Below are 27494 nucleotides of genomic sequence, written 5' to 3'. Positions count from 1 at the left end.
GCTGGTAGCTCATGCCCCATCTCTCCTTTACAAATTCTTTAATCTATTTTGTCTACAAAAAAAAATAAAAGCTACGAAAGAGGTAACTCATTATTAACATACCTTTGCTCAATAATGTTAAATAGTTGGCCATATTGCCCACTTACATCATAAGGGACATATTCTTCATGTTCATTTGCAAGTAAACTTTTGTACTCGCCCCAAAAGATATATTTCACTGAAGAAACTTCTGTTTCCTAAAATATAAATATAAAGTGCAATCAAATAATACAAAGCAGTCTATGATTTCCTGCTAGGCAAGCAGAGAAAAAAATAGCAAGCCATGATAAGTTTGGAGAAAAAGTTACAAGCTATCCTGAAAAAAAGTGTGCAGCTAAAGAGTGATCTAGCCAGTTCTTGTTAGTAGTGCAACATAATCATATATACCAAACAATTCACAGCTGAGACAAATAAGCAAGCACACACATACATAATCAATAAAAACCCACAGCAGCAGTAGATTTAAATATATACAACATTAATCTAGTATAGGATGACGTTACAAGCCTCCATGGCCTCCAATACGCAGAGTAGTGGTATGTTCACATGCACCTGTTTCTTTTCCCATGTATTATTTTGTCATGTATGGTACCATTTGCCAACATAAGTTAGTTGCATCCGCTGTACATTAGTTTATTTGCTGATTATAAGGTTTACTATCATTTTAAACAGTCTCTTCTTTGATCCTATATGATGATAGCGATGTCCATTAAGTACCTAAACAATGTGGTACACACATTTAGCATCTTTTTTTTTTTTTGAGAATTAACGAGGTGCACACGGTTAACATTAACCAACTCAAATTTAGTATGACTTGTAATGCTAAATTTCTTAAGACAGAATTATGTTTGTGATTATTCTAACTGTCTAGACCCACTAATATAAAGCAATTAAAAGCATAGTCACGAGTTTGGCATTCAGGAACAATTTGGTAGATGTAATGATTTTGAATTTCGAAAAAAAAATCAGCAAATTCATCAAAAATTTGGAAAGAGTTCAGATACCAAAGAATTAAGAAATAGGAAGAGAAAATATAGTCTTTCTAAAATAATTATAAATTTGTTTATTTAAAAACAAGTACAAATGAGAGAGAGAGAGAGAGAGAGAGAGTAATAACAAATGATACTAAAAATATCACCACTAGCAATGATATATAGTCTCATTAATTTGTAACATATAATTTTTTTAAAAAAAGTTACAAATAACTCGTTAATAAATCATAAAATTCGTGTCTAATTCAAGAATAATTGAATAAGTCTCAATCAATTTGGTTTTGGAGAATAATTCAATGAATCATTCGATCAAGAGACAAACTGAGAATTATTTGAGACTTTTTCAATAATTCAGAGCATATTGTACTTTAATTAAATGTGGCCCAAGTCAAAAGCAGTACCATTAAAAAAGCGACATTCTACTTTCCCACTTGTGCACCTCTAAACAAAGCTGTGTAACTTTTTGTGCCGATGAATACCTTGTGGCTATAGTATGATGATGTATGTACATGGTGCTGGCCTATAGAAAACACATACATAATGCACCATATTTTAGTCCTTGCAAGAACTCAAATTCAGCCAAGTCAGTTTGAGGGGTATGTGATATACATCTTCATTTTCTCTGTCCCCAACTAAAGATAGATATGCAACACCAGCTCTAAGCTATTGCTGACTTGAGAAAACCATTTATGTAGATTAACACCTTATATGGCTTTGACACAATTCCATCTTATGTAACCTGGACCCTTTCATTTAGCCTAAAGTACTTGCATCTGACACTTAAACACAGCTATTGGTACAACACTTGGACGCAGATCTGGAAGAAGAAATTCTTAGATATTGCAAGGTTCCGATGCTTGACAACCAACCCAAGTCCATGAAACATAGATTCCATCCTAAAAGAAGGTGAAAGGAGCCCACCTAGATCTAAAACAAAGGATTCCTCCGCCTTATACATTCTTGTACTACAAGCTTAGTAGCTTTAAAACCATATCTATATATAGTCTCATCCTATATCCAACCAAATAATCTCCAACATGTTGAGTGCCTCCATTTTATTTCTCCCAGCTCCTTGAGGCAATTACTTATGTTCTAAGTCAATTCTTTTGCCGCTTAATGGCATGCAACAGAAAAAGCAAGGTGAATGTCCTAGATTGTTTCTAAGCAAGGAACTTTAGTCCTTTCTGCTAAACTATTGTATGAGGTCCAAATTTCCAGCAACAACTACAGTTATTAGCACATTTTAACCCTCAAGAAAGACTACAAAACAGCAAAATCTCCAACATGATGCTCTCCGCATTATGGATGCCAAGATTTGTAAATCCTTTGTGTAAATAAAAATCAAAGTAATTTAAGATCATTAGCACAAGAACATCTAGTTTTTGTAGATTTCACATCTCTAGCACCTTAGACTAAGACCTAGTAGGCTCAGTTTACAATTTGCAACCCAAAAAATCCTTTTGCATGACCCTCTCTGCATTTTTAATCACTACTTTAACATTTCATTCCACATAAAGCTGCCACCAAACAATAAAGGATATGTTGCCCAAGGTGACAAGCCAAGAGGGGGGGTGAATTGGTTTTTCTTGATTTCCGATTCCTTAATAATGCTAATTGATGAGTGAGTGATTTGGCTAATATAGATTAACTACAAATAGTGAACTTAGAACAATACACAATACAAACAACAAGAAGTATAGTGGTTCGGTGCTCTCCTATGCACCTACGTCCACTCCCCAAGCGACCCCTTGGGAATTCACTATAATCCCGCGGATTACAGTTGGATTGTTTTCCAGGCTCACAATCCAAAAACCTTTACACTTGGTTTTCCGGAATCATCAAAAACCTACGTTAGTTTTACGAGCTCACCAACAAACCTTCACCGTTGGTTTTACGGGTTCACCAACAAACCTACACCGTTGGTTTTACGGGCTCACCAACAAACCTTACAAGATTGTTAAGAAGAAGAAGAAGAAGGTTTAAACTCCTAGATGAGCAGATATAACAAATATAAGCTACAAAGAAGAGTTAGAATATAGTTATCGCTTTGATATGGCTCTTCTCTTCTTTGTCAAGGAATGCTTCACTCCTCAAGGGTTGGTGGAGCTCTTAATGCCTCTTTTTGATCTGCTCAACCACTTCCTTTTGACTCTAGAATGAAGCACCTCGATGAAGAAAATTAGGGCTTTTGTCTTTCTTGGGTAAACTTTGATCTATTGCAAAAGGATGCTTTGCTCTGATGAATAGTGTCATTATAAACACTTTCCCACATGTTTAGGTTACTCTCTATTGGTTAGATTTGAAAAACTATCTGTTACTAGCCGTTGGGAGGTCAAAAAGTACTTCTGCAGAACTAGCCGTTATGCTTCTGTCCGTGCTGGGGTCGACCCAAACTTTCCTGAGGTCGACTCAAACCACTATTCATCAAACTTGGGGTCGACTCAACTTCCAGTGGGGTCGACCCAACTTTCACTGGGTCTTTTTGGGGTCGACTCAAGCTACAGTGGGGTCGACTCAAGTTCCATTGGGGTCGACCCTCTCAGGAATTCCAGAGATACAGTTTTGAACGACATAGCCTTGGGGTCGACTCCATTGGGGTCGACTCAAGCATTCCTGGGGTCGGCTCCATCTGGGGTCGACTCAAAGAAAGTTGGGGTCGGCCCTCTCAGTAAATGCCAGAGACTTGTTTTCTTGAGGCTTGAAGCTGGGGTCGACTCAACCATACTTGGGGTCGACTCCACTACTGTTCATCCGTGTCATTTTCGCAGAGGTGTACCTGATGGTTCCATGATGTGCCAGGGTCGACTCCACCTTTGTTGGGGTCGACTCATTCCACACTTTGCTGCATCTTAAGGTTAGACTCATCTATACAATCAATGAAATATACTTCAAGCAATTTTGAATGTATGCCATGGTAGTGCTACATACTCTTAACAATGAAAACTACTATTGTGCCCTTACGAGTACGTTTCACTTGAAACTTTACTGAATTAGAATTTAGAATTCACTATCCCTTTTCTATTGCAAATTTTATCTCATTATTAATCATTGAAAGACATCTTGATCTCATTCTTCTAATGTATCGAGAGTGTCGAATTCAGTAATGATGTATCATGTTAACTTGTAGTATTTAATTAGATATTTCCTCAATAGTTGTGTTAATCATCAAAATAATACTATCATCCTCAATCTCCCCCTTTTTGATGATTACAAAATATTGAGTATGAGCAGATTGATACTTATCTTAAAATTAGAAAATTTGTTCTAGAAGAGCTCAAGTTGCTGAATTTCAGCTTTTCAAATTTGAGAGTGAAGTCTCCCCCTTTTTCATCCAAATATTACCAATTTGAACTTTTGATTTTCTTCTCCTTTCTTTTATATTTGGTTAAGGATAAAACTTCAAAAATTTGAGATAAAGCAAGAGTTTCAAGTTATGTATCGAGGCATGAGAGGTATGTGCCAAATTCTGAAATTTTGATTAAAAGTTTAGACTTTAAAATTTTCATTGTTACATATTGCTCCCCCTTAAATGAATATTATCTCCTATTATAATTTTCAAACTTATTTGTCAATTTATTGCGACTTTTTTCTTTCCTTACTTCTTCCTCTTTTTGTTATCATCAAACAAGTGTATGGCAACAGATAAGTAGAGGCAGTAAATAAGAAACATTCAAGTTTCATTGATCAAAATGGAACATTGTAATACATTAATGCCAAAAATACAATGTTCTTCAATCAAAGTGCAAAGTACATCAACAAAGCAAAATACATATAAGAGCTAGATAAATCCTAGGCACTAATCATAATGCTAACATCAGCCTAGGGGGTATCTAAGGGCTGTGATCTAGTCCTCATCCTCCTAGTATAAGTGGCGAGGAGAGGTCGAGCCTGATGGGACTGAGTCTGGCGTGGACCTCGCTGAGCTAGATGACTCTGTGCCGAAACCTCCGACTCAGCCGCTCGGGGCACAGATGGACCATGAGTCTCTCTCTCTGTAATGCTCCCACCTGCTCTCTGAGGTCTCTAATCTCAGCAATCATAATGTCCATCCTGCTCGTCAATCCGTCAGAGAGAGTCCCCACCTGAGCTGACACAAGCTCAGTCATCCTACTCCAAAACTCCTCTGTGCACCCCGTGGGTACGGATGACGACGGGCCAGCCTCTGAAGGTGCCATAGGATGATCCTCAGGTACCTCAGCCTCAGGGATGGGGTCTCCAACCTCTGGTGCAACAACCTCATCTCAGCTGATAGAGAGCTAGCTATCACAGTTTCGGAGTAATCAAAATCATCTCTCTCAAAGATCAACTGTAGAGCTCTTAACTTGCTTTCCGGTCTTTATGGAGTTGCACCTTCGCAGGGAAGATGAAACAACTCACTCAATCTTTCTTCCGAGATCCTAACCCTTATTCCTCGGACTTCAGACACAAGCCCTTCCGGTCCAACCTTTAGGAAGGCGTAGAACTCACGAACCAAGCCCGGGTAGGTCACCAAATCTAGGGAGCAAAGATACTCCCATCCTTGCCTTCGGATCCAATCCCCCAAACGGAACCCTTCTTGATCTAAAAATTCGGAGTGGATCCTTCTCCCCGTGGTAACCGGTCTCTCCGCATATTTTGCAAGTTGAACTGAAGGGGAGGAAGGAGAAGGAGGCTCTACATGTGTCTCACCTTGTGGAGGCACTGTAGAAGACTCTCTAGCATGTCTATCTACAAGGGTTGGCCGTGAAACTCTCCCGGATCTCTTAGCAACGGCTCGCTTGGGTCCCATTTTCACCAAATGCTTCCTTAGATCTTGATCCAACGGTTTGGGGAAGCAATCTTCTACTGTTTGGAGATGATTGGAAGAAATTGGAAAGTGGAAAATAGAATTTTAGGAAGAGGACAAGATGAAATAGTGCCCTAACAATAGCTCACGGGTCCCTTTTTAAAAACAGGGTCCCGCCGTTGGGTCGACCCCAGTTTCTGCTAGGGTCGACTCAACGTGGGGTCGACCCCATTCTGGCTCGGGTCGGCCCCAGTTCAGCCCAAACAAAATTTTTTTTAAAATTCTTCCTTTCTTCCGATCCTTGCCAAATTTTTGTGGGACATTGATATGTGAGTAAGGAATCTAGAAATGAATAATTTTACTCATGTTTAATGGGATTTTCAAAATAAGAGAGGAGTATCATGAGGCAACTCATTCCTTCCATTTTCTCTCAATCAAAGGGATCACATATGCCTAATTCCCTCCTAAGCATGCAAAATCTATCTTCACTTAAAGGTTTTGTGAATATGTCAGCTAATTGTTTCTCAGTACATACATGCTCAATACATATATTTCCATTTTGCACATGATCTCTAATGAAATGATACCTTATTTCAATGTGCTTGGCTTTAGAGTGCTGAACTGAATTTTTAGTAAGGTTAATGGCACTAGTGTTATCACACTTTATAGGAATATTGTCTAATTTAATTCTATAGTCCTCTAGTTGTTGCTTGAGCCATAGTACTTGAGCACAGCAACTTCTGGCAGCTATATACTCGGCCCCAGCCGTTGACAAAGCTACTGAATTCTGCTTTTTGCTGAACCATGATACTAAGTTATTCCCTAAGAATTGACATGTTCCACTGGTGCTCTTCCTATCTAATTTGCATCCAGCAAAATCAGCATCAAAATATGCAAGCAAATCAATACAAGAGTCTCTAGAGTACCATAATCCTATGCTTGTGGTTCCTCTTAAATATCTAAGGATTCTTTTGACAGCACTTAAATGTGATTTCTTAGGATTTGATTGGTATCTAGCACATATTCCTACACTAAATACTATGTCTGGCCTACTGGCAGTTGGTAAAGCAATGATCCAATTAATCCTCTATAGAACTTCATATCTATACTTTTTTCTTGTACATCTTTGTCTAGTTTACTAGTGGGGTTCATAGGAGTGCCTATCCCCTTGTGATTTTCATTCCCAAACTTCTTTAGTATTTCCTTTGTATACTTAGTTTGATGAATAAAGATGCCATACTTAGTTTGCTTGATTTGTAATCCAAGAAAAAAATTTAGTTCTCCCATCATACTCATCTCGAATTCTCCTTGCATTAATTTAGCAAACTCTTTGCAAAGATTATCATTAGTGGCACCAAAGATTATGTCATCTACATATATTTGTATTACTAGCAAATTTTTATCTTTTCTTTTAAGAAAAAGTGTTTTATCTACATTTCCTCTACTGAAATCATTATTTAGCAGAAATTTGCTTAATCGATCATACCAAGCCCTAGGTGCTTGTTTCAATCCATATAATGCCTTATGTAATCTATACACATGATTTGGCAATTCATGATTCTCAAAACCAGGAGGTTGCTCTACATATACTTCTTCCTCTATATAACCATTTAAGAAGGCATTTTTTACATCCATTTGATACAATTTGAAATCCACGAAGCATGCAAAAGCTAGAAGTAATCTAATAGCTTCTAATCTGGCTACGGGAGAAAATGTTTCCTCAAAATCTATCCCTTCTTCTTGATTGTATCCCTTAGCTACAAGTCTAGCTTTATTTCTTATAACTACCCCATTTTCATCTAATTTATTTCTAAAGACCCATTTTGTTCCAATTACAGAGTTATGCTTTGGTCTCTCAGTTAATGTCCATACATTGCTTCTTTTGAATTGATTTAATTCTTCTTGCATTGCATTTATCCAATTTACATCTTTTTCAGCTTCTTCATAATTCTTAGGTTCTATTTGTGAAACAAAAGCAAGATAGTCATTTATATTTCTAAGAGAGGATCGAGTTCTTACCCCTTGAGATGAATCACCAATGATTAAGTCTTTAGGATGCCCATATGCGTACCTCCATCCCTTTTGTAAGTCTTGAGACTTGAGAGTGTGGTGGTACATGATCGTCCTCTTTATCATGATTTGGTACGTCATTAAGATTCAATTTTTCCAACTCAAGAATTCCTACATCATCATCAGAAGTATTTTCTCTCCTAGGAGACTCGTTATCAGACTCATCAAAAATGATATGAATTGACTCTTCAACTACAAGTGTTCTTTTGTTGAATACTCTGTATGCCCTGCTAGATGTAGAGTATCCTAAAAAGATACCTTCATCTGACTTGGCATCAAATTTACTTAGATCCTCCTTGCCATTGTTTAAAATGAAACATCTACATCCAAATACTCTAAGATATTTAGCAGTTGGCTTCCTATTCTTCCAAAGTTCATAAGGAGTTTTCTTGGTTATAGGTCTTATTAAAACATGATTTAAAATATGGCAAGCAGTACTTACAGCTTCAGCCCAAAAGTACTTTGGAAGATTTGACTCACACAACATCGTGCGTGCCATTTCTGCCAAGGTCCTATTTTTTCTTTCAACAACCCCATTTTGTTGAGACGTTCTAGGTGCTGAAAATTGATGGGAGATACCATTTTCATTACAAAATTCTTCAAAGCGTTGATTTTCAAATTTAGTTCCATGATCACTTCGAATTGCAATTAAGGTGAGGTTCTTTTCAGTTATGATATTTTTATAATATTTCAAGAATGCTGAAAATGCTTCACTCTTATGTGCAATAAATGAAATCCATGTATATCTTGAGAAATCATCTACTATGACTAGTCCATACTTTTTCCCTCCTAGACTTGCAGTTCTAGTAGGCCCAAATAGATCCATGTGTATGAGTTCAAAGGGCCTAGTGGTTGATACTATATTTTTTGATTTGAAAGATGTTTTTGTTTGCTTTCCCAATGAGCATGGTCCACAGATTGTCTTTTTCAAAAATTAATTTAGGCACATCTTTTATCAGATCCTTCTTGACTAGTTTTGATATTAAGTCCATACTAGCATGTCCTAGTCTACGGTGCCAAAGCCAACTTGTTTCACTTTTCCTTTCTTCATTAGTAATTAAGCATAATCCATTTTTCTTGCCTAAATCATGAAAATCTACCATATAAATATTTCCATGCTTATATCCCATAAGTACAATGCTATTATCTTTTAGATTTATAATTATGCATACCGAAGCTTCAAATGTGATTTTAAGACCTTTATCACAAAATTGACTTATGCTAAGCAAGTTATGTTTCAGACCATCAACTAATAAAATATTTTCTATAAATGTGGATGGAGTAATATAGATTTTACCCTTTCCAATGATAAGTCCTTTTCCATTGTCTTCATAGGTTACTACTCCACCCTCCTTAGATTCCAAGGTGACAAATTGTTCTATGTCACCTGTCATGTGTCTTGAACAGCCGCTATCTAGATACCATCGTTTATCCCTCTTATTAGCTGTAAGACACTCCTGCAATCAAAGTCAAGAATGTGCTTTAGGTACCCAAACCATGTTGGGTCCTTTAAGGTTAGTACTTGATGTTCCTTTTGAAACCTAGATTTTCTTAGACTTTAGCTTACTCTTATCACTCAATTTGTTATAGCTAGACTTTCTAAGATTACATTCATATGCTTTGTGTCCTACTTTATTGCAGCAATGACAAGTTATATTTTCAGTTTTGGCTTTCACAAATATGTTCTTTAAGTATTTTTGCTTCCTATTTGTTTTATATCCCAAACCAGCCTTATCATATACAGCTTTTTAACTATCAAGAATCATATTTAATTTAGTTGAACTAAGTGTAAACTTGTCCAATAAGGATTTGTATTTTTCTGCATCTTCTTTTAGCTTGATATTTTCAGCAATTAGATTCTTGGTTTCATTTGTGAACCTCCTACTTAATGTTTCAGAATCATTAGATAGTTTCAGCTTATCCTTGATAAGAGATTGATTTTCATCTTTTAGAATTTTATTTTTATGAATTAGCTTCTTGTGTTCTTCCATCAGTTCTAAAAATGCATCATGTAACTCTTCTACCGAAAAATCACATTCAAGTTCAGAATCTACCTCATCGTCATTGGCCATGTAGCAGATTTGGGCCGTCTCTTGTTGATCTTCCTCTTCCGAACTTGACTCCTCGCTTTCACTCCATTCAGCCATGAGGTTCCTCTTTTTAAGTTTTCTTGCCATCCCTTTCAATTCCGGGCAATCTATCTTGAAGTGCCCGGGCTTGTTACACTCATAGCATATTGGCACTTCTTTTTCCTTTTCCTTTTCTTTTCCCTTTTCCCGGCTTGAGCTACCTCTTACGAAAGGTTTTCTTTTATGGAATTTCTTTTTACCTTTCATGAATTTTCTGAATTTTCTTGCAAGCATTGCCATTCCTTCTTCATCATATTCCTTCTCATCATCGGACTCCTCTGATGCAGTTTCCTGCTTTGGAGCTGTGGATTTCAAGGCAATGGTCTTCCTTTTCTTAACCTCCTCTTCTGAGTTTTGTTTCATTGTCAGCTCATAGGTCATGAGTGATCCAAGAAGTTCTTCCAATTGTAGTGTATTGAGATCCTTTGCTTCTTGAATTGCAGTTACTTTGGCCTCCCAAACTCTTGGTAGAGACCTGAGAATTTTTCACACTAGTTCAGAGTTAGCATAAGACTTTTCCAAACTCTTTAGTCCATTTATGATTTCAGTGAATCGAGTGAACATTTCAGTTATGGACTCAGTGGATTCCATTTTAAACAATTCATACTTATGTACTAATATATTTATTTTAGATTCTTTGACTTGATTAGTTCCTTCATGTGTGACCTCTAGTCTATCCCAAATTTCTTTAGCGGAGATGCATGTGGATATTCTATTAAATTCACTTATATCTAGTGAGCAGTAAAGTATATTAATTGCTTTAGCATTTAATTGTGCAAGTCTTTTATCACTCTCATTCCAATCCATTTCAGGCTTAGCAATGATTGTGCCCTCTGTACTAACTGTGGGTGTGTGTGGCCCCCTAGTTACGATGTTCCACATGTCATAGTCTAGTGCTTGAATGAATATCCTCATCCTAGCTTTCCAATAAGTATAATTAGTGTCATTAAACAAGGGTGGTCTATTTGTAGATTGTCCCTCGCTAATAGAACATCCTACTTGGGTTGTCATGATCTTTGACTCTTGATCGTAAGATCAACAAATACTATGAGAGCACCTTGCTCTGATACCACTTGTTGCCCAAGGTGACAAGCCAAGAGCGTAAATTGGTTTTTCTTGATTTCCGATTCCTTAATTATGCTAATTGATGAGTGAGTGATTTGGTTAATATAGATTAACTACAAATAGTGAACTTAGAACAATACACAATACAAACAACAAGAAGTATAGTGGTTCGGTGCTCTCTTATGCACCTACGTCCACTCCCCAAGCGATCCCTTGGGAATTCACTATAATCCCGCGGATTACAGTTGGAGTATTTTCCGGGCTCACAATCCAAAAATCTTTACATTTGGTTTTCCGGGATCACCAAAAACCTATGTTGGTTTTACGGGCTCACCAACAAACCTTCACCGTTGGTTTTACGGGTTCACCAACAAACCTACACCGTTGGTTTTACGGGCTCACCAATAAACCTTACAAGATCGTTAAGAAGAAGAAGAAGGTTTAAACTCCTAAATGAGCAGATATAACAAATATAAGCTACAAAGAAGAGTTAGAATATAGTTATCGCTTTGATATGGCTCTTCTCTTCTTTGTCAAGGAATGCTTCACTCATCAAGGGTTGGTGGAGCTCTTAATGCCTCTTTTTGATCTGCTCAACCACTTCCTTTTGACTCTAGAATGAAGCACCTCGATGAAGAAAATTAGGGCTTTTGTCTTTCTTGGGTAAGCTTTGATCTATTGCAAAAGGATGCTTTGCTCTGACGAATAATGTCATTATAAATACTTTTCCACATGTTTAGGTTATTCCCCATTAGTTAGATTTGAAAAACTATCCGTTACTAGCCGTTGGGAGGTCAAAAAGTACTTCTGCAGAACTAGCCGTTATGCTTCTGCCCGTGCTGGGGTCGACCCAAACTTTCCTGAGGTCGACTCAAACCACTATTCATCAGACTTGGGGTCGACTCAACTTCCAGTGGGGTCGACCCAACTTTCACTGGGGTCGACTCCTGCTATAGTGGGGTCGACTCTCTCAGAGATCACAGAATCTTATATTTCAGTTGTTTTTCACTGGGGTCGACTCAACTCTTTTTAGGGTCGACTCAAGCTACAGTGGGGTCGACTCAAGTTCCATTGGGGTCGACCCTCTTAGGGATTCCAGAGACACAGTTTTGAACGACATAGCCTTGGGGTCGACTCATGTTCAGTTGGGGTCGACTCCATTGGGGTCGACTCAAGTATTCCTGGGGTCGGCTCAAGGAAAGTTGGGGTCCGCCCTCTCAGTAAATGCCAGAGACTTGTTTTCTTGAGGCTTGAAGCTGGGGTCGACTCAACCATACTTGGGGTCAACTCCACTACTGTTCATCCGTGCCATTTTCGCAGAGGTGTGCCTGATGGTTCCATGATGTGCCAGGGTCGACTCCACCTTTGTTGGGGTCGACTCATTCCACACTTTGCTGCATCTTAAAGTTAGACTCATCCATACAATCAATGAAATATACTTCAAGCAATTTTGAATGTATGCCATGGTAGTGCTACATACTCTTAACAATGAAAACTACTATTGTGCCCTTACGAGTACGTTTTACTTGAAACTTTGTTGAATTAGAATTTAGAATTCACTATCCCTTTTCTATTGCAAATTTTATCTCATTATTAATCATTGAAAGACATCTTGATCTCATTCTTCTAATGTATCGAGAGTGTCGAATTCAGTAATGATGTATCATGTTAACTTGTAGTATTTAATTAGATATTTCCTCAATGGTTGTGTTAATCATCAAAATAACACTATCATCCTCAGGATATAATATACTAATTCTCCTTCCTTTCTCAAATATAAATACCTTTTGCATATCCATGAGCAGATAGCAAGTAGAAGCTCAATAATCTTTCAGCAAAACACCTTTTGCATATCCATGAGTAGATAACAAGTAGAAGCTCAAGAATCTTTCAGCAAAACCAAATAATGGTTCATTCCTATGATCTGGTTTAAGTTGGAAATCACAATGGTGTATATTTCCCTTATCTCAATTCCCACCTGATGGTGTCGGCCAACCTTGTCCCCACCCTTGTATGTGTGTGTCGCAGGAATTTTTTGAAAAAGACAACGTAGGCGAAATGCCTCAACTTTCTAAGGAACCGAAGGTCTATACATGACATACACATTTTTGCATGTTTTCCTTTGACAAATTCATTTAATTTTCCTGTCCATTTAGATAGATATTCGATAGAGATGGGATTTGTTGTTTAGCTACCCACAATTGATAGAAGAATTGCAACTCAACTCAACTCAACTAAGCCTTAAACCCAAATTAGTTGGGGTCAACTGCATGAATCCTTTTCCTCCATTCTGCTGAGCTTAGGGTCATACTTTCTAAGAGATGTTAAGATATCAAGTCCTTCCTTACTACTCCATCCTATATGATTTTCGGCCTACCTTTGCCCCTCTTTCCTTCTACATACATCAAATCACTCCTTCATATCGGTGCACCCCTTTTGCCTACGTTGTACATGTCCAAACCATCTTGTTGTCATTCTCTCAATTGTCCTCAATTACTATTATTTTCGCCTTTTTATGAATGACTTTATTTTTTTATTCTATCTTTTCTTGTATTACCACGTATCTATCTCAACACTCTTATTTCATCCACACTCATCTTATGTACATGTTATTTTCTAACTGCCCAACATTCTTACCATAAAGGGCAGTTGTATGGCTGTTTTATAAATTTTTTTCTTCAACTTGATAGATATCCTACAATCACATAATATCTCGATTGCACTCCTCCATTTTATCCACCTTGATTGAATCCTATGGATAACATCCTCTTCAATCTCTCCTTTCATATGAATAATCTATCATAAATACCGTAATCACTCTTAAGAACTTCATGATCCTCAATCTTTACATCAGCTTCATCTCTATTTCAAATTTTATTATTGTTTTATTATCATTTTATTATCATTTTGCATTTGAATATATCACTCCAAAAGATAGGAGTTCTGAGTTCTGACCATATTTACATACATCATTAATTGCAGCAATATGCAGATATGAATAGTGTTCATAGTGAGAGAGATAACAAATTAGCATAAAGAACAAACTATCTACTATAGCAAACTTAGTACAGAACACTACAATAAAAAATTTAATCTTTTACCTGAAGAGTGAAGGCCTGCAATGGAATCGGGGCCAAAGTTGTTACAAGATATACATCATTATATTCATTGTTGATATAGGTCCCATTGTTTATAACACTGCATCAAAAAAATGATATAAAAGCTTAAATTTACATATAGCATAAAAATTTCAATAGCTCATCAATAATTGATAAGCTATAGCATATTCGAAGCTTGTCTACACTTCCTAACCAATTCATCAAAAAAAAATTCCAACCAAGAGTCACATCTAGGGATGTCAATGGAAGTAGTCTGAGCAGAACACAAGCAAAATTATGAGTACACCTTAATCAATGACCCAAGTAGAAACAATGCAATTTAGGGTTGCGGTTTCGCCCACTGACATGCCTGGCCATGCCATTAGAATAAATTATGTGATCATATAGCAAAAGGTTCAAAGAACCTTTGCTCCAGCATTAATAAACTCAAGTGATGTGTAAAAGAATGAAAATGTGACAGCTCAACTCATCAAGGCCTCAAGTATTGTTTTTACACTAATGCAGCAAATAACTACTAAAATTGGGAAAGGACTACTCACTAAAGTTTTCCTTAATGTTTCAGCAAATGACAATCCACACCAATTTCGCAGCAGCTTGACGAGTTCTGGCTGAAACATAAAGTAGCCAGGTTTCTATTAACCATTTCTACTTGAGAAATTAACTCCTGAAGAACATCATCATGGAAGACTTGATGCATATCTGGATAACTTGTCATCAAGCCTGAACCAAGTTTATGCGTTACTAGAAGCCAAAATCAATTAACTAAAAAAAAGCAACACAAGGCTTCAAAGATGTGCATCCTTTGAGAAAAATTGGCTTGCTTAATATTTATTATCTTATTATCTGCAAATCTCTTCTTTTTTTTTTTTTTGCTTAAAGGGGTGCTTTATACAGTGCGTGTACGAACACACCCAATAAAATCAAAATACAACAGCTCGCGGAGTGCCAGTGGCAGCTCCCCCTCCTCTGACCAAAGGGCGTACCCTGAGTGATGGGCCACGTAGGCAGCCACCCAGTCGGCCGCCCCATTGGCTTCTCTGAATACATGCTTGGCCTGGAAGGGCCTCCCATCTCTCATCATCATCCCTATGTAATGTATCATATGTTTTGGTAGTCATTGACAATAAATGCATTATATTCCAGAGCGAAACAAAAATTATACAGAAACATGTAGCGATTCGAAGTTACATTCCCCTAAAAAATAGAAGACCCCTTGGAAATGGAAACCGTTCATTATTCTTCATTGTTCAAACTCCAAAGTGAGAAGCATTTAATGCCCCATCAGATTCCTCAGTTGATTGAGAGTCCTGGAATAGCCCTAATCAATAAGGCACAATATTTGGGTTAAAGTCAAACCAGATCATCTTACAAGACATCAAGGAAACACTGTGTCTCTTAACTGGGCATGCCAACGTGACTAGGACCGAACCTTTTGAAAAGAAAAAAATTCAGGTAAGCATCAGGTTCAGGTCTACTGAAACAGGGACAGGTAAAGTTAAATATGAGTGGTATGTATTTCTCCAAAAACAAATAATGATCAGAACCACACAGGTAACAGGTTAGGATACAGCCACACGACAAGCTGAGCAGCCGGATTAGTAAGGCAGTAGTTTAATATTCAAAATAATTTCATAAAAGGAACTAAATGAGTCAGGAAGCAACAGCATCCAAATCTTTTCCTCATCAAATATGGGTCGTAGAGTACAACTCGAAGCCACGGAGGCTCCACAGAAGGATTGATCAATTTTTATGACCAACAGTCAACCTAACATCAATCCTCTAAAAATTGGTTCCAATTTTGTGGTCAACAAAACAAAAAAAAAAAAGATGCATAGGAGCAATCTCCAACAAACCCCTGGACATGAAAAGAGTCTAGACAGAATCGAGGTGCAACGCCTTGCTGCATCAATAGTCGTGCGGCGGACAACTTTCATCAAACATCTAGTGTGCGGCCATGACGGCCCCTAGCATGGCGGCACCAGGTGGCTCCGGAGGTGCTCGGCCTTCAAACATTGCTTCTGGGCAGGCCAAGACCACTCCGTTGTGGTCGCAGGTGGCAGGAGGGACTAAGCAACGGCCAGAGGACTCCATCCATCGCTTCACTGCGGCGGAGCTGGAGGAACTTCAACGGAGGTACCCCCGAGTAGCGGTGGTCCCGTTAGAGCGGGTGTCGCAAACCAGAGGCCTCTGGGAGGATACGGCTGTGATCGCAAGGAGTCTGGGGCGGCGGGTTCCCCCGGAGTTGGTGGTGCAAGACCTCCGGAACCGGGGCAAGTTGAAAAATGAGGTCGAGGTTTTGCCAATGATGGAGGGGTTTCTCACCATCTGATTCGTATCTGGCGACGACCGGGCGGCGGTGCTTGCAGCTGGTCCATGGCTGGCGGCGGGCCAGCTGTTGGCAATGGAGAATTGAATGCCCAATTTCATTCCGAATATCCACTTGGTGAGTCGTACAGTCATTTGGATCCGGTTGCCTGGACTTCCCCTTGAGTATTGGGATATGGAGGCTATCCGGGTGATTGTGGCAGAGGTGGGGAAACCCCTGGAGCTCGACCGGTTCTCAAGCGAGAGGCGGCGCATCGGTTATGCAAGGGTGAAGGTCGAAATCAACTCCCTGCAACCATTGATCCTGAGGACCATCATCTAGGGTGTGAAGGCGAGGTTCTGGCAAACCTTCGCTTACGAAGACTTGTCGGGTCTGTGCTACCGGTGTGCCCGCATGGGCCACCAGTCCGGCGAGTGTCGGCTCCAAGACTCGGGACTGAAAATGAGGGTGGAGCCGGGGCTCAAGGCGACGGAGGAATCCGGTGAGCCATCCAGTGGGCTGGAAGCCCCCCCTCAGGTGGAGGGTCGGTCGGCCTTCGGCCCGTGGATGACTGTCACCCGGCAGAGGCAGATGAGGGGCGGTGCCGCCCGGGGTGGAGCAAAGAAGACGACTGAGGCGGCTGAGGCGACTCGGCGGGCAGGCGTGGTGAACGCGGTACCTGGTTCGGCTAGGGAGGAAGTGCAAACGCCTGAATCACCGCCGGATTCCGAGGGGTGGTAGAAGCCCAAGAAAATCGCCCGACGAGTTTCTCCGAGGAAGGGCTCTGGGCTAAGCCACTCGGCCACCGATGCGGCGTCGACCTCCCGGCAAACTGAGTCAACTCAGACCCAGTTGCACTTGGGTGCAGATCCGAACCAAACCCATGGCTTAGGCCCTGGGCCAGCTCATGAGCGCCCCAGCCCGCCAAGCCAAAATCCAAAGGGTTTGGTCGAGGCCAACCTTGGCCAAGTCCAACCATCGGGCCAAATCCACTGCTTGGAGGTTTGCCCAAGCAATGGCCAACCTCGCCAGCCACCGGCCCAGCGCCTGCGCGAGGTTTTGCGCCCACCGCAGCAGCGCGCGGCCGATCGCGCGCCCAGATGGCCACAGCAGCGCGCGGGTCTCCGCGCGCCCATGCAGCCCCAGGCACGCGCAGCCCACCTCGCACGCGCACCGCCGACGCACGGCCCTCTGCGCACACGCCAGCAGGAGCGCAGACCACCATGCACACGCCCGCTTACGCACGGCCCGCCACGCACGTGCCCGCCTACGCGTGGCACTCCGCGCACGCCCCAGCAGCGTGCGGCCACCCGCGCGCCCGACGCCCAGCAGCACGCGGCCCTGCGCGCGCATGCCCAGCCGCGCGCAGACCTCTGCGCGCACGAGCCAGCACTTGGCGCACGCACAGCCAGTACTTGGCCAGTGCACAGCCAGGCCACCTCCCCATTCCTCGCCAGCACTTGGCGCACGCACAACAGTAGGTTGCACGCACGCCGGACGTGGGCATGGACATGAGCGACAACCAGGGGCACCAGCCCATGCGCACGCACAAGAGGGCGCGCGCACAAAAGGCACAGCAAGCGCAAGGCTCGGCCGAGACTGCATCCGACCAAGCGCATCCAAGCCAAACAGGTTCAAGGCCAGCGCACGGGTCAAGCCCAACCAAAGACACATCAGGCCAACCAAGCCCGCGCACATTGAACCCGGACTAGCCAGCGCATGCGCACCCGAGAGCCAAACAAGGAAAGCCATGATCAGCCAAGCCAAAGGCGCGGCAAAGGGACAAGTGGCAGCCATCCGCGCGCAAGAACAAACAAGGTAAGGCCCCGCAAGGCAGTGCCCGGCCAAAGCCAGCCGGCCGAGACACATGGCAGGAATCCACGCACAAGCGCAGGGCCAAACAAGGAAGGATCACGCGCAGAATCAACGGAGGAGCCTGCCGGCTCTTCCATGGAGATTTGGCAGGCGAAGACATGGGCGGCCAAGATGCAGCAGGCCGCGAGATAAACACACGACAGGAAGCCAAGTCAGTGATTCGCGAGAGCAAGGGCGACAGCAGCGCATCCTGGGAAATCAGGAGGCGCATCATGGTAAATCAGGAAACGCATCCCGGAAGCTTATCCAGCCAGCCAACGCAGCAACCAAATCAGGCTCGCCACGGACAGGTGGAAGCATCCGCACGAGACACGCGCCCCGGCCAACCAGGCAACGCATCCCAAGCGTCCAGCATTTGCAGCACTTGGTTAGACCCCCTTGCGGCTAAGTTAGGAAGCCTTTTGTCATTTGATTTCAGTCCCGAATAAGCCAAGGCACTCGGCTTATATAAAGAGCCATTAGGGCCTTTAGTCGCCATCCATCAATCATTTGAATTCTAGTATTGTGTCAAGGGTTGTATCCCTTAGTTTTCTTTTGGCCGAAAGGCTTGGGCTAGGGTGGAGAACATCACTCCCCTTAGATTGTTTAGGCATCGCAAGGTTCCTTCCGGATCTTGCCAAGAGTTCTTGTAATCATTGCTTATTGGAATAGAGTCAATTTTTCTTTCATTATTGAACCCCAACCATTGATTCTTTTCCACCGTCGGCAGCCATAAAGCAATAGCACACGGCGTGGTTCCAACGGCAGCAAGAAGAAGAGCGTGATACCCACTTCAAGTCGGTCCCAACAACATAACCACTACCAAACCTTGGCGCAGGGTTTGGGACCACAAAGTCCCGTGGGCCAACATTAGCCCCCGCTGCGCCCCGAGCACCGGGCTCGCCGACCAAAGGTCAAGGCGCTGGACCAAGCCATATCCGTGGGCCGAATAGGGCCGTGGGCCCACTGGACCAGGCCCAGGCCAAGGCCCAACCACGGGCCGAGGCCAAGCCGTCATCCGGTGCGGAGAGCGGGGCCGACTTCCTGAAACGGGCTCGAAGCCCATCGAAGAAAGGGGCGAGACTCGGGCCGGTTGAATGTGGCACAGCCCGTTTGGCACGAGTCCCTTCCATGCCATGCGTGCCGGGGGCGGCGGCGGCAAGCTAGGGTGCTGACTGGCAGAGATTCCGCAGCCGGAGCCTGTCGCCGGCGGTCTTGGGAGGAGTCCGGTCAGCTGGCATCAGGTCTAGCGACGTCAAAAGCAACGAAGCGGCGAATGGGGGCCACAGCAGCAAGTCCTTGCTTAGAGAGAAGGATGCACTGTCGAGGAGGACCGCTTCGGCCTCCTCGTCGACGGGTCTCGATATCCTGGCGGGGGCTCTAGCGGCCAGCCTGGTAGGCGTCGCCGGAGGGGGGATCAGTGCTGATGTGGCACATGAAGACCCGAATCGCTTGCCGGATGCTGTGGCACAGGAGGCTGGGGCTATCTCGGACGCTAGTGTAGCAGGACCCGCATGCGGTCCGGCTCATGCAGAGGTTGTCAAGGAGCTGAAGGAGGCTTTGGAAGACCAGAGACAGAGGGATGCAAGGTACCCCAAGGAGATGGATGGGTCACAGGAGAGGGAGGTTGTGGCTCAGCCAGGCACTATCCAGCCTTCTAAATGGTGTTACTGTGGAATTGTAGGGGGCAGGAAAATCATCCTTCAGACCAGCTTTCCGAAGATTGGTATGCCTTCATGATCCTGAGATTTGCATTCTGTTTGAGACGAGATTGTCGGGGGTCAGTCTAGAGCGGGCCATGCGTGCTATTTCGAGGTCTTGGGGGACATATGCAGTGGAGTTGCAGGGGTTGTCCGGGGGGATTATTGTTTTGTGGAGGATGGGGTCGTGTAGTATTGACGTGTTTCAGCGGTGCAATCAACAGGTGACCTTAGTGATATCAAATGGTAATGGGCCCCCGGGTCTTATTGGCAGTCTATGCGAGCACAGAGTATAAAAAGAGAAGAGTGCTATGCGAGGAGGCCACTAACCTCATCCAATTGGGGCACCCGGTGATGATAGCGGGGGACTTCAATTGCATTGATGGCCCGGAGGAGAAGAGGGGCGGGAAGGCCTTCACCAAAAAAATTAAGGTCCGAAAATTTCAGAACTTTATATTGTCCAATTCCAATGGGCTAGCTAACCTTGGCTTCACAGGTCCGAGGTTCACATGGTGCAACAACCGGCTGGGACGAGCACGAGTTTAGAAGTGAATAGACCGAGTATTTGCTTCGACCGGATGGATCCAAAAATTTTTGGATTACTGGGTCCGCCACCTGCCCAGGATTGCCTCTAACCATAGCCCCATACTGGTGAGTACCTCACACTCCGTCCAGATTCATAGTCCATTTTGGTTTGAGAAGGTATGGTTGTCCTACTCGAGGTCGTGGGATATGGTGAGGGAGGTTTGGCGATCGCCAGTTCGTAGGAGTGTGATGTATAGGGTGACTCGGAAGCTTGAGTTGACTAAACACCAGTTGAAAAGGTGGAATAAGGAGGAAGTGGGGAATTTGTTCATAAGGGTGGAAGAAGTCGAAGCATCCATTACTAGCTTGCAGGCCCGAGAGGATAGTGGTGGACTATCAGAGAAGGACCAGAGGAGCTCAGGGGGCTATTGGCTATGCATCACTCTCTACTCAGGCAGCAGGAGGTGTTCTCGAGGCAGAAGTCGAGAGTTCAGTGGATCAGAAAGGGGGACCGGAATACGAGATTCTTCCATCAGTCGACTATCATCCGGAGACAGCAGAACAGGATTCGCAGGATTAGGGATAGCAGTGGGCAGGAGTCAGAGGACATGGAGGTTGTGAGGACCTTAGAGTAGTTTTTTCGTGCCAGATGGACCGAGTCAGGGGGTATGGACGGCGGTGGCGGTGGTTGTGGGTCGGTCCCAAAGGAGCAGGTCACTGAGGAAGAAAATGCAGCGCTGACCAGACCAGTGTCGGATATGGAGATTCAGGAAGCCCTCTGGTCCCTAGGTGAGGATAAAGCCTCGGGCCCGGATGGATTTCCCCCAGCCTTTTTTAAGAGGTACTGGCATATTGTCGGACAGAAGGTGTTAGCGGCTATCCAGCAGTTCTTTGTATCGGCGTCGATGCCCAAGGAGTGGAGGCGGACCTTCATCGCCCTGATCTCGAAGAGACAAGACCCAGTAGAGCCGGGCCACGTCCGACCTATTAGCTTATGCACTACCCTGCATAAAGTAGTGGCAAAGGTTTTGGTCCAGAGGTTGAGAGGCATCTTGCCCAGGATCATTTGTCCTGAGCAGGGAGCTTTTGCTGGGGGACGTTCGATCTCTGATAACGCCCTCAGTGCTCATGAGTTTATGTCTGACCTGCAGAAAGCTCCCCGTTGTAGGAGTCTGATGGGGGTCAAACTAGATATGGAGCGGGCATATGATAGGATGAGGTGGGATTTTGTCAGGCGGTCCTTGGAGATGTTCGGTTTCCACCCACAGTGGATCAGGTGGATTTAGGGTTGCATTCTGTCACCATCCTTTGCACTGTTGATAAATGGATCCTCGTCGCAGTACTTCGAGTCATTTGTGGGCCTAAGGTAGGGTTGTCCACTGTCACCGGTTCTGTTCATCATTTGCTCAGATTCTTTGTCACAGCCTCACAGGTATTTCGCCATGTAGCAGTATCACAGAAGGTAAAGGCCTATAGGCCGGCGAGAGGTGCGGCCTGCATCTCACGTCTGCTTTTCGCAGATGATTGCTTGCTATTGATCCGCGCGACACGGAGATCAGCACAGACTATTAGTGGGATCCTGGGAAGATATTGTGGAGCTTCAGGTCAGATGGTCAACTTGTCTAAGTCGGACATCTATTTTAGTCCGAGGACCGATCCTAGGGTGAAGGCCTCCATCATGAGCAAGTTGGGGATTGGCGAGCAAAAGGAGATTCTTAGATACCTTGGGATCCCGATCATGGGTCGGTACCTGCGGCGGGGGAGTGCACATCTATAGAGGCGAGCATCAGACGCGGGTGGGAGAACAGGCAGGTGAGCACCCTATCGATGATGGGTAGAGTTACTCTTTTGAGGTCAGTTTTGAGTTCCATCCCTGTTTATTACTATCCAATACACTGGTACTGGTTACTGTGCTCCGAGACTTGGAGAGGATGTTCAGGAGCTTCATCTAGGGGCGTCGTGGGGATAGAGTGGGCGTCCACCTACTGGCATAGGAGGTCATTTGTCAGCCAACCAGTCAGGGTGGGTTGGGAGTCCACTCTCTACTTGAGCGCAGGAAGACACTGGCCACTAGGCTTGCAGTTAGATTCCTTCTGGAGCCGAAGAGTCTCTGGGCTTCTCTACTAAGGGCGAAGTATGGAAACCCCACCACCTCGGCCACCTTTCGAGCTGGACAAGGGTCCTCCTTTATCTGGAGAGAGATATGTGCTCGTGCCCCGGGGGTGCTTCCGATGATCAGATGGGAGATTTGGGATGGTCGGACCATCAGCATTCTGAAAGATAGGTGGCTATCGAAGGGCACATTGCAGGACTGGCCCACACTGATGGACCATGGATGGTTGGAAGGTCGCACAGTTAGTGACTTGTTTGTCCAGAAGGAGCGGAGATGGGATGCAAATATTGTTAGGCAGGTGTTTGGTGAGCAGCTTGCAGAGCGGGTGCTGACTTTACCGGTCCCGGTGGGGATGGCAGCGGATAGAAGGGTATGGAGTCTGTCCGAGCGGACGGTAGTGAGCTCCCGTGACATAGCGCGGATGAGAGGAGCGGTGCCCCGACAGTTTGATGACAGCTGGATCTGGAGACTACGTGTCCATCCCCGCATCGCACTGTTCCTGTGGAAGGTAGCATAGGGCTGCCTACCCACTAGGAGCGTCCTGGCATAGCAGGGAGTGTGGATAGCTGCAGATTATGGAGTATGCCCGGAGGTGGAGTCCATCTATCATGTGCTAGTCGAGTGCCCGCGGGCTAGTCAGATTTGGAGGTGTGCGGGGTTTTCTTATGATTGGGGGCAGAGATGGTCGTCCACTGAGGAGTTTCTGCGCTTTCTGGAGGTTCCGAGGTCAGGATCTAGGGCGGAGGAGAGAGAAACTCGTATTGCCTACCTGGCCTACCACTCATGGTTGGACAGGAACGCACAAGTCTTTGAGGGTCGCAGCTCGCTCCCGAAGGCGGTGGTGGCCATGGCATTACTGCATGCGGAGTTCTTTAGCACTGCTGAGAGTTCACCCACCGGGTTGGCCATGGACATCTGGAGTACCCCTTCTGCTCTTGTAGCGTCCAGATATGTTTTCGTATCCTGGGTGCCCCCACTTTCTGGCTTGCTGAAGGTGAATTTCGATGGCAGTATAGCCGCTGATGGAAGAGGCGGAGGCATAGGCTTCGTCATTAGAGATTATGACTCCAAACTAGTGGCAACGGAAAGCCAGCAGATCTTCGATTCTTCGGTGGTGTGTGCTGAGCTTAGAGCCGCCTGGAAGGGCATATCCTATACCCGACAGACACTTGGTGTGGACCGAATCATCCTCGAGGGCGACTCGGCCACAGTGATTGATTGGATTAGGAGTCGGGGACGTGCAGACGAGGGCAGGCCGCTGCTTCTTGACATTCGCGGACTCTTACAGGAGTGTAGTACCCATCAGGCTACACACATCTACAAGGAAGCGAATTGTGCAGCTGATTAAGCCGCTTTCTATGCGGCTCACCACTCTGAAGGTTTTGTTTAGATGAAGCGCGACATAGTGCCGGAGTCTCTTTCTGCTTTGTTATTTTTGAATTTTGATGGCCGTATCCACACCCGGAGGGTGTGAGCCGCCGTTGTACCCAAAAATAAAAGAGTCTAGACAATGAAGAAGATGATACCTTCTAATACAGGGAATTGTATTAATCTCTACGGCACAAATAAATATAAGAACCCAATGAGACACTTTCCCTTCGGCACTAGATGGATATACTTTTTAAAAAAAAAAATCTCGTTCAAGTTAGGTCCAGGTACTGGGTCCTGTTAAGGGTGCCCAATTTGCATTTTGGATTCAGTCCCACAAATCTTGGACCACAACTCCTGGTCTTAATGAGGATGTCAAATGTATAGGATCCACAAATCTTATACCCAAAACATTATTATTAGGTGACTTCAATGAAGAATCAGCAAAATCAGGTCATTTCTTACTCATTGCCTTATTAAGAAATGTCTGCCACATACAGCTCAAGCTTATGCTATACTTGTTTGATTGAAAAAAAAATGCAAAAAATAATAGGGTAGCAGCCTATCCTAGTGTCATGAAAAGGAAGTTAGCTTAGGGCGTTAGCTTAAATGTACTAAGTTATGCAATAGTGCTGCATTTAATGAAAACAACAGCAAGCATATATGCAAGGGCCAAAGATCTAATGTACATAATAGAAAATGTCTTATACACAAATTCTTTTGTAGGTAACTAAATATATTGGGTTAAAAGTTTAGACAAAAATAAAACAAAAATGTTAACACTATGGGCAAAAGTATACAAACCACTCTTGAAGAAAAACAAAAATCAACTCAAATGCATCTTCTGGAAGGCTTATGCCTAGTTCTTCGTTAAGCTCCCTCCTGTAAAAATATAATCTAGATAATTAGGCAATATACAAAGATTAAGGGGAAAAACTGAATCAAATAAAAAATTTGTGATTTCCAAGAATTCTCCACCAAAAAAAAAGTAATACTATTACAATATTAGCATAAATTTAAGGAACCAAGTAAACATCTTAGTAGTGAAAAGTTGTAAGGAAACAGCCACAGCCACCAAGTAGTGAAATTTTCTCATAATGCTCCCTTTTGAGAATAACTAATTTTTGTAACTAAAATTAAAGCTTCATGACAAATATCTATGGCCAGAGCCACTATAAGTTGTCTACAAACATCAAGCAATGTCCCATGAAGATATCAATAGGCAAAATTCAGAAAAACAAAAAACCATAATTGACTTCTCTTCAAAAATCATTCATCTTATTCTTATCATTGACTTTTGAGAGATGACTTATCCCTGCAGGAAGCACGCAGAAAGAAAAAATTAACTAAGACATGCCCTAGGTGTACCAACTAAGATGAAGGCCAACTGACAAACAACCCAAGAAATCAGAGTACAGTAAAGAAGCACAGGAAACTCAAAGCAAGATTTTGTCTTTCTTCAAATAAATAGACACAAAATAGACTATAAAACAGAATTAAACTCATAAACAGTGGATTTGATTACTGGGCAGTCAGGAGACCTTTTTATATAGGCACATTATAATCATAAGAGAAGGTAAAAAGAGGCAGAACTACTAAGATGCAGACCAAGAATCAAAGAAGCATGAGAAACTCTAACCAAAAAAAGAGCGAAATTCCATCTTTCTCCTGAAAGCAATCACAAAATTGACACTAAAGCTGAATTAAACTCATGACTAAGGAATTTAAGTACTTGGCAGTCAGATTTCCTTATAATAGCTGTATCATAATTGGAAGAGAAGATAACGATGTCTGCTAAGTGCTAACTAAGATTGAGACCAAGAACCTAAGAATTCAAAGGACAGCAAAGGAGTGAAAAAATTGTGATCAAGAAAACAGGCACAAAAGGCAGCAAGAGTTCATATTTCTTCCAAAAATAGCCATAACATTGACTCTAAAAAAGAAATAAACTAAGAGCAGTGGATTCTACTATCTGAGAATTAGGAGACCTTTCAAACACAGCATCATGATCGTAAAAATAGGTAAAAGAGGTGCACTGACTGAGATGCACAGCAAGAACTTCAGATTTAAAAGCATAGCAAGAAAGCACGAGAAACTCTAACAGAAAAAAGCAAAAAGAAAAAGAAGTGCAAGAAATAGAAAGATTCATCTTTCTTCCAGTAGCAACCATAACATTGATCCTAAAACAGAATGAAACTCACAGCTAACAGATACCTGCCAGTCAGGAGGCCTTTTAACTTAGACGCACCATCAAAGAAGGTAAAAAGAGATACACCAACTTAGATACCAACCAGAACCCAAGAATTCAAAGTATAGCAAAAAGGCACGATCGAACTCTTAACCCATAAAAGGGAAACAAAGATCGAGAAACAGCAAGATTCATCTTTCTTTCAGTAGCAATCATAACATCGACCCTAGAACAGAATTACATTCGCGCCGCTACCTTACAATCAAGAGACCTTTCGATAGGTCTATCACAACCGTAGAACAAGGTAAAGAGAGATGCATCAACTAATAAACGAACAATTAAACCAAGAATTCAAAGTATAGCGACGAAGCAAAAGAAAATCCAACGAAAACAGAAAAAATGAGTCACAAGAAACAGCAAGATTTCATCTTTCTTCCATAAACAATCATAACATAAACTCCGAAACGGGAATAAACTTATAATCAGAGTGAATCTAACTACCTGGCAGTTATAAGGGAGGAATCCCCAGCCGAGATGTGGCCAGCGCTAGAGATATCCCACAGCCCGGGCCAAGAATCCTTGCAGTCGGCTCGGCGCTGCAGGAGGAGCTCCTGAGTGCTCTCCGAGAATATCCAAACATGAACCGCCCGGTGGTAGTCCCCATCCCTGTGAACGAGCCCCCTGCATGAAGAAGAATGCATCCCATGAGATTTTTCGGGCAGGAATAAAACGAGAAAGAAAGAAAGAAGAAGTTCTTGGACCGATCAATGGGGGAATGGGGCGAACCTCGGCTTGGCGATGCCGGTCTTCTCTCCAGTTCTCGTGAGGACGTCGAGGAGCTCCTCGTCTTGGTGATTGATCTCCGCCATGACCGGGGAGAAAGAGGGCGTGATCGGAGTGGAGGCCGAAACAAAGTTTGGGTCGGACATTGGTGCTCCCAATTTGCCCCAGGGGGCCGGAAGGTCGCGTAGAAATTAATCATTCGGGGTGGCTATTAGGTTCCTTGAATCCGGCGACTGTAAGGCTATAAATGGGCCAGATCGACCCGTGACTCGATCCAACCCACGTGAAATCCGACCCGAGCTGATCCAAATTTTAAGACCCGCGAGGCCAGGTCGGATCCTAAATTTAGACCCGTTCAATTTTTCAGATCAGATTGGGTCCACCCAACTTCGATCCGGACCCGACCCGACCCATTTTTTTGGGGTCAGATTCCTTTTAGTCCTACAGGCTAGCTGGCCCACAGGCGGCAGCGGCAGGCC

General features: G+C 43.3%; 1 protein-coding gene across 1 annotated transcript in view; it reads right to left on the bottom strand.

The window, feature by feature from the left end:
* Window positions 1-27219, bottom strand: part of LOC103707416 (nudix hydrolase 3) — a 49023-nt gene extending 21804 nt beyond the window's left edge. Inside the window, exons 1-5 of the mRNA XM_008791893.4 lie at window positions 27019-27219; window positions 26734-26913; window positions 24849-24926; window positions 14162-14258; window positions 103-236 (exon numbers count right to left, since the gene is read on the bottom strand). Of these exons, the coding sequence (XP_008790115.3) occupies window positions 103-236; window positions 14162-14258; window positions 24849-24926; window positions 26734-26913; window positions 27019-27161 (632 nt within the window). The 5' untranslated portion in view covers window positions 27162-27219. The remainder of the gene's footprint in view (window positions 1-102; window positions 237-14161; window positions 14259-24848; window positions 24927-26733; window positions 26914-27018) is intronic.
* Between the last annotated feature and the right edge of the window lie 275 nt (window positions 27220-27494).

The sequence above is a fragment of the Phoenix dactylifera genome, chromosome 1 (genome assembly GCF_009389715.1).
Source record: "Phoenix dactylifera cultivar Barhee BC4 chromosome 1, palm_55x_up_171113_PBpolish2nd_filt_p, whole genome shotgun sequence".
In the NCBI taxonomy this organism is placed as follows: Eukaryota; Viridiplantae; Streptophyta; class Magnoliopsida; order Arecales; family Arecaceae; genus Phoenix; species Phoenix dactylifera.
This window is presented reverse-complemented; position numbering and strand designations above follow the sequence as displayed.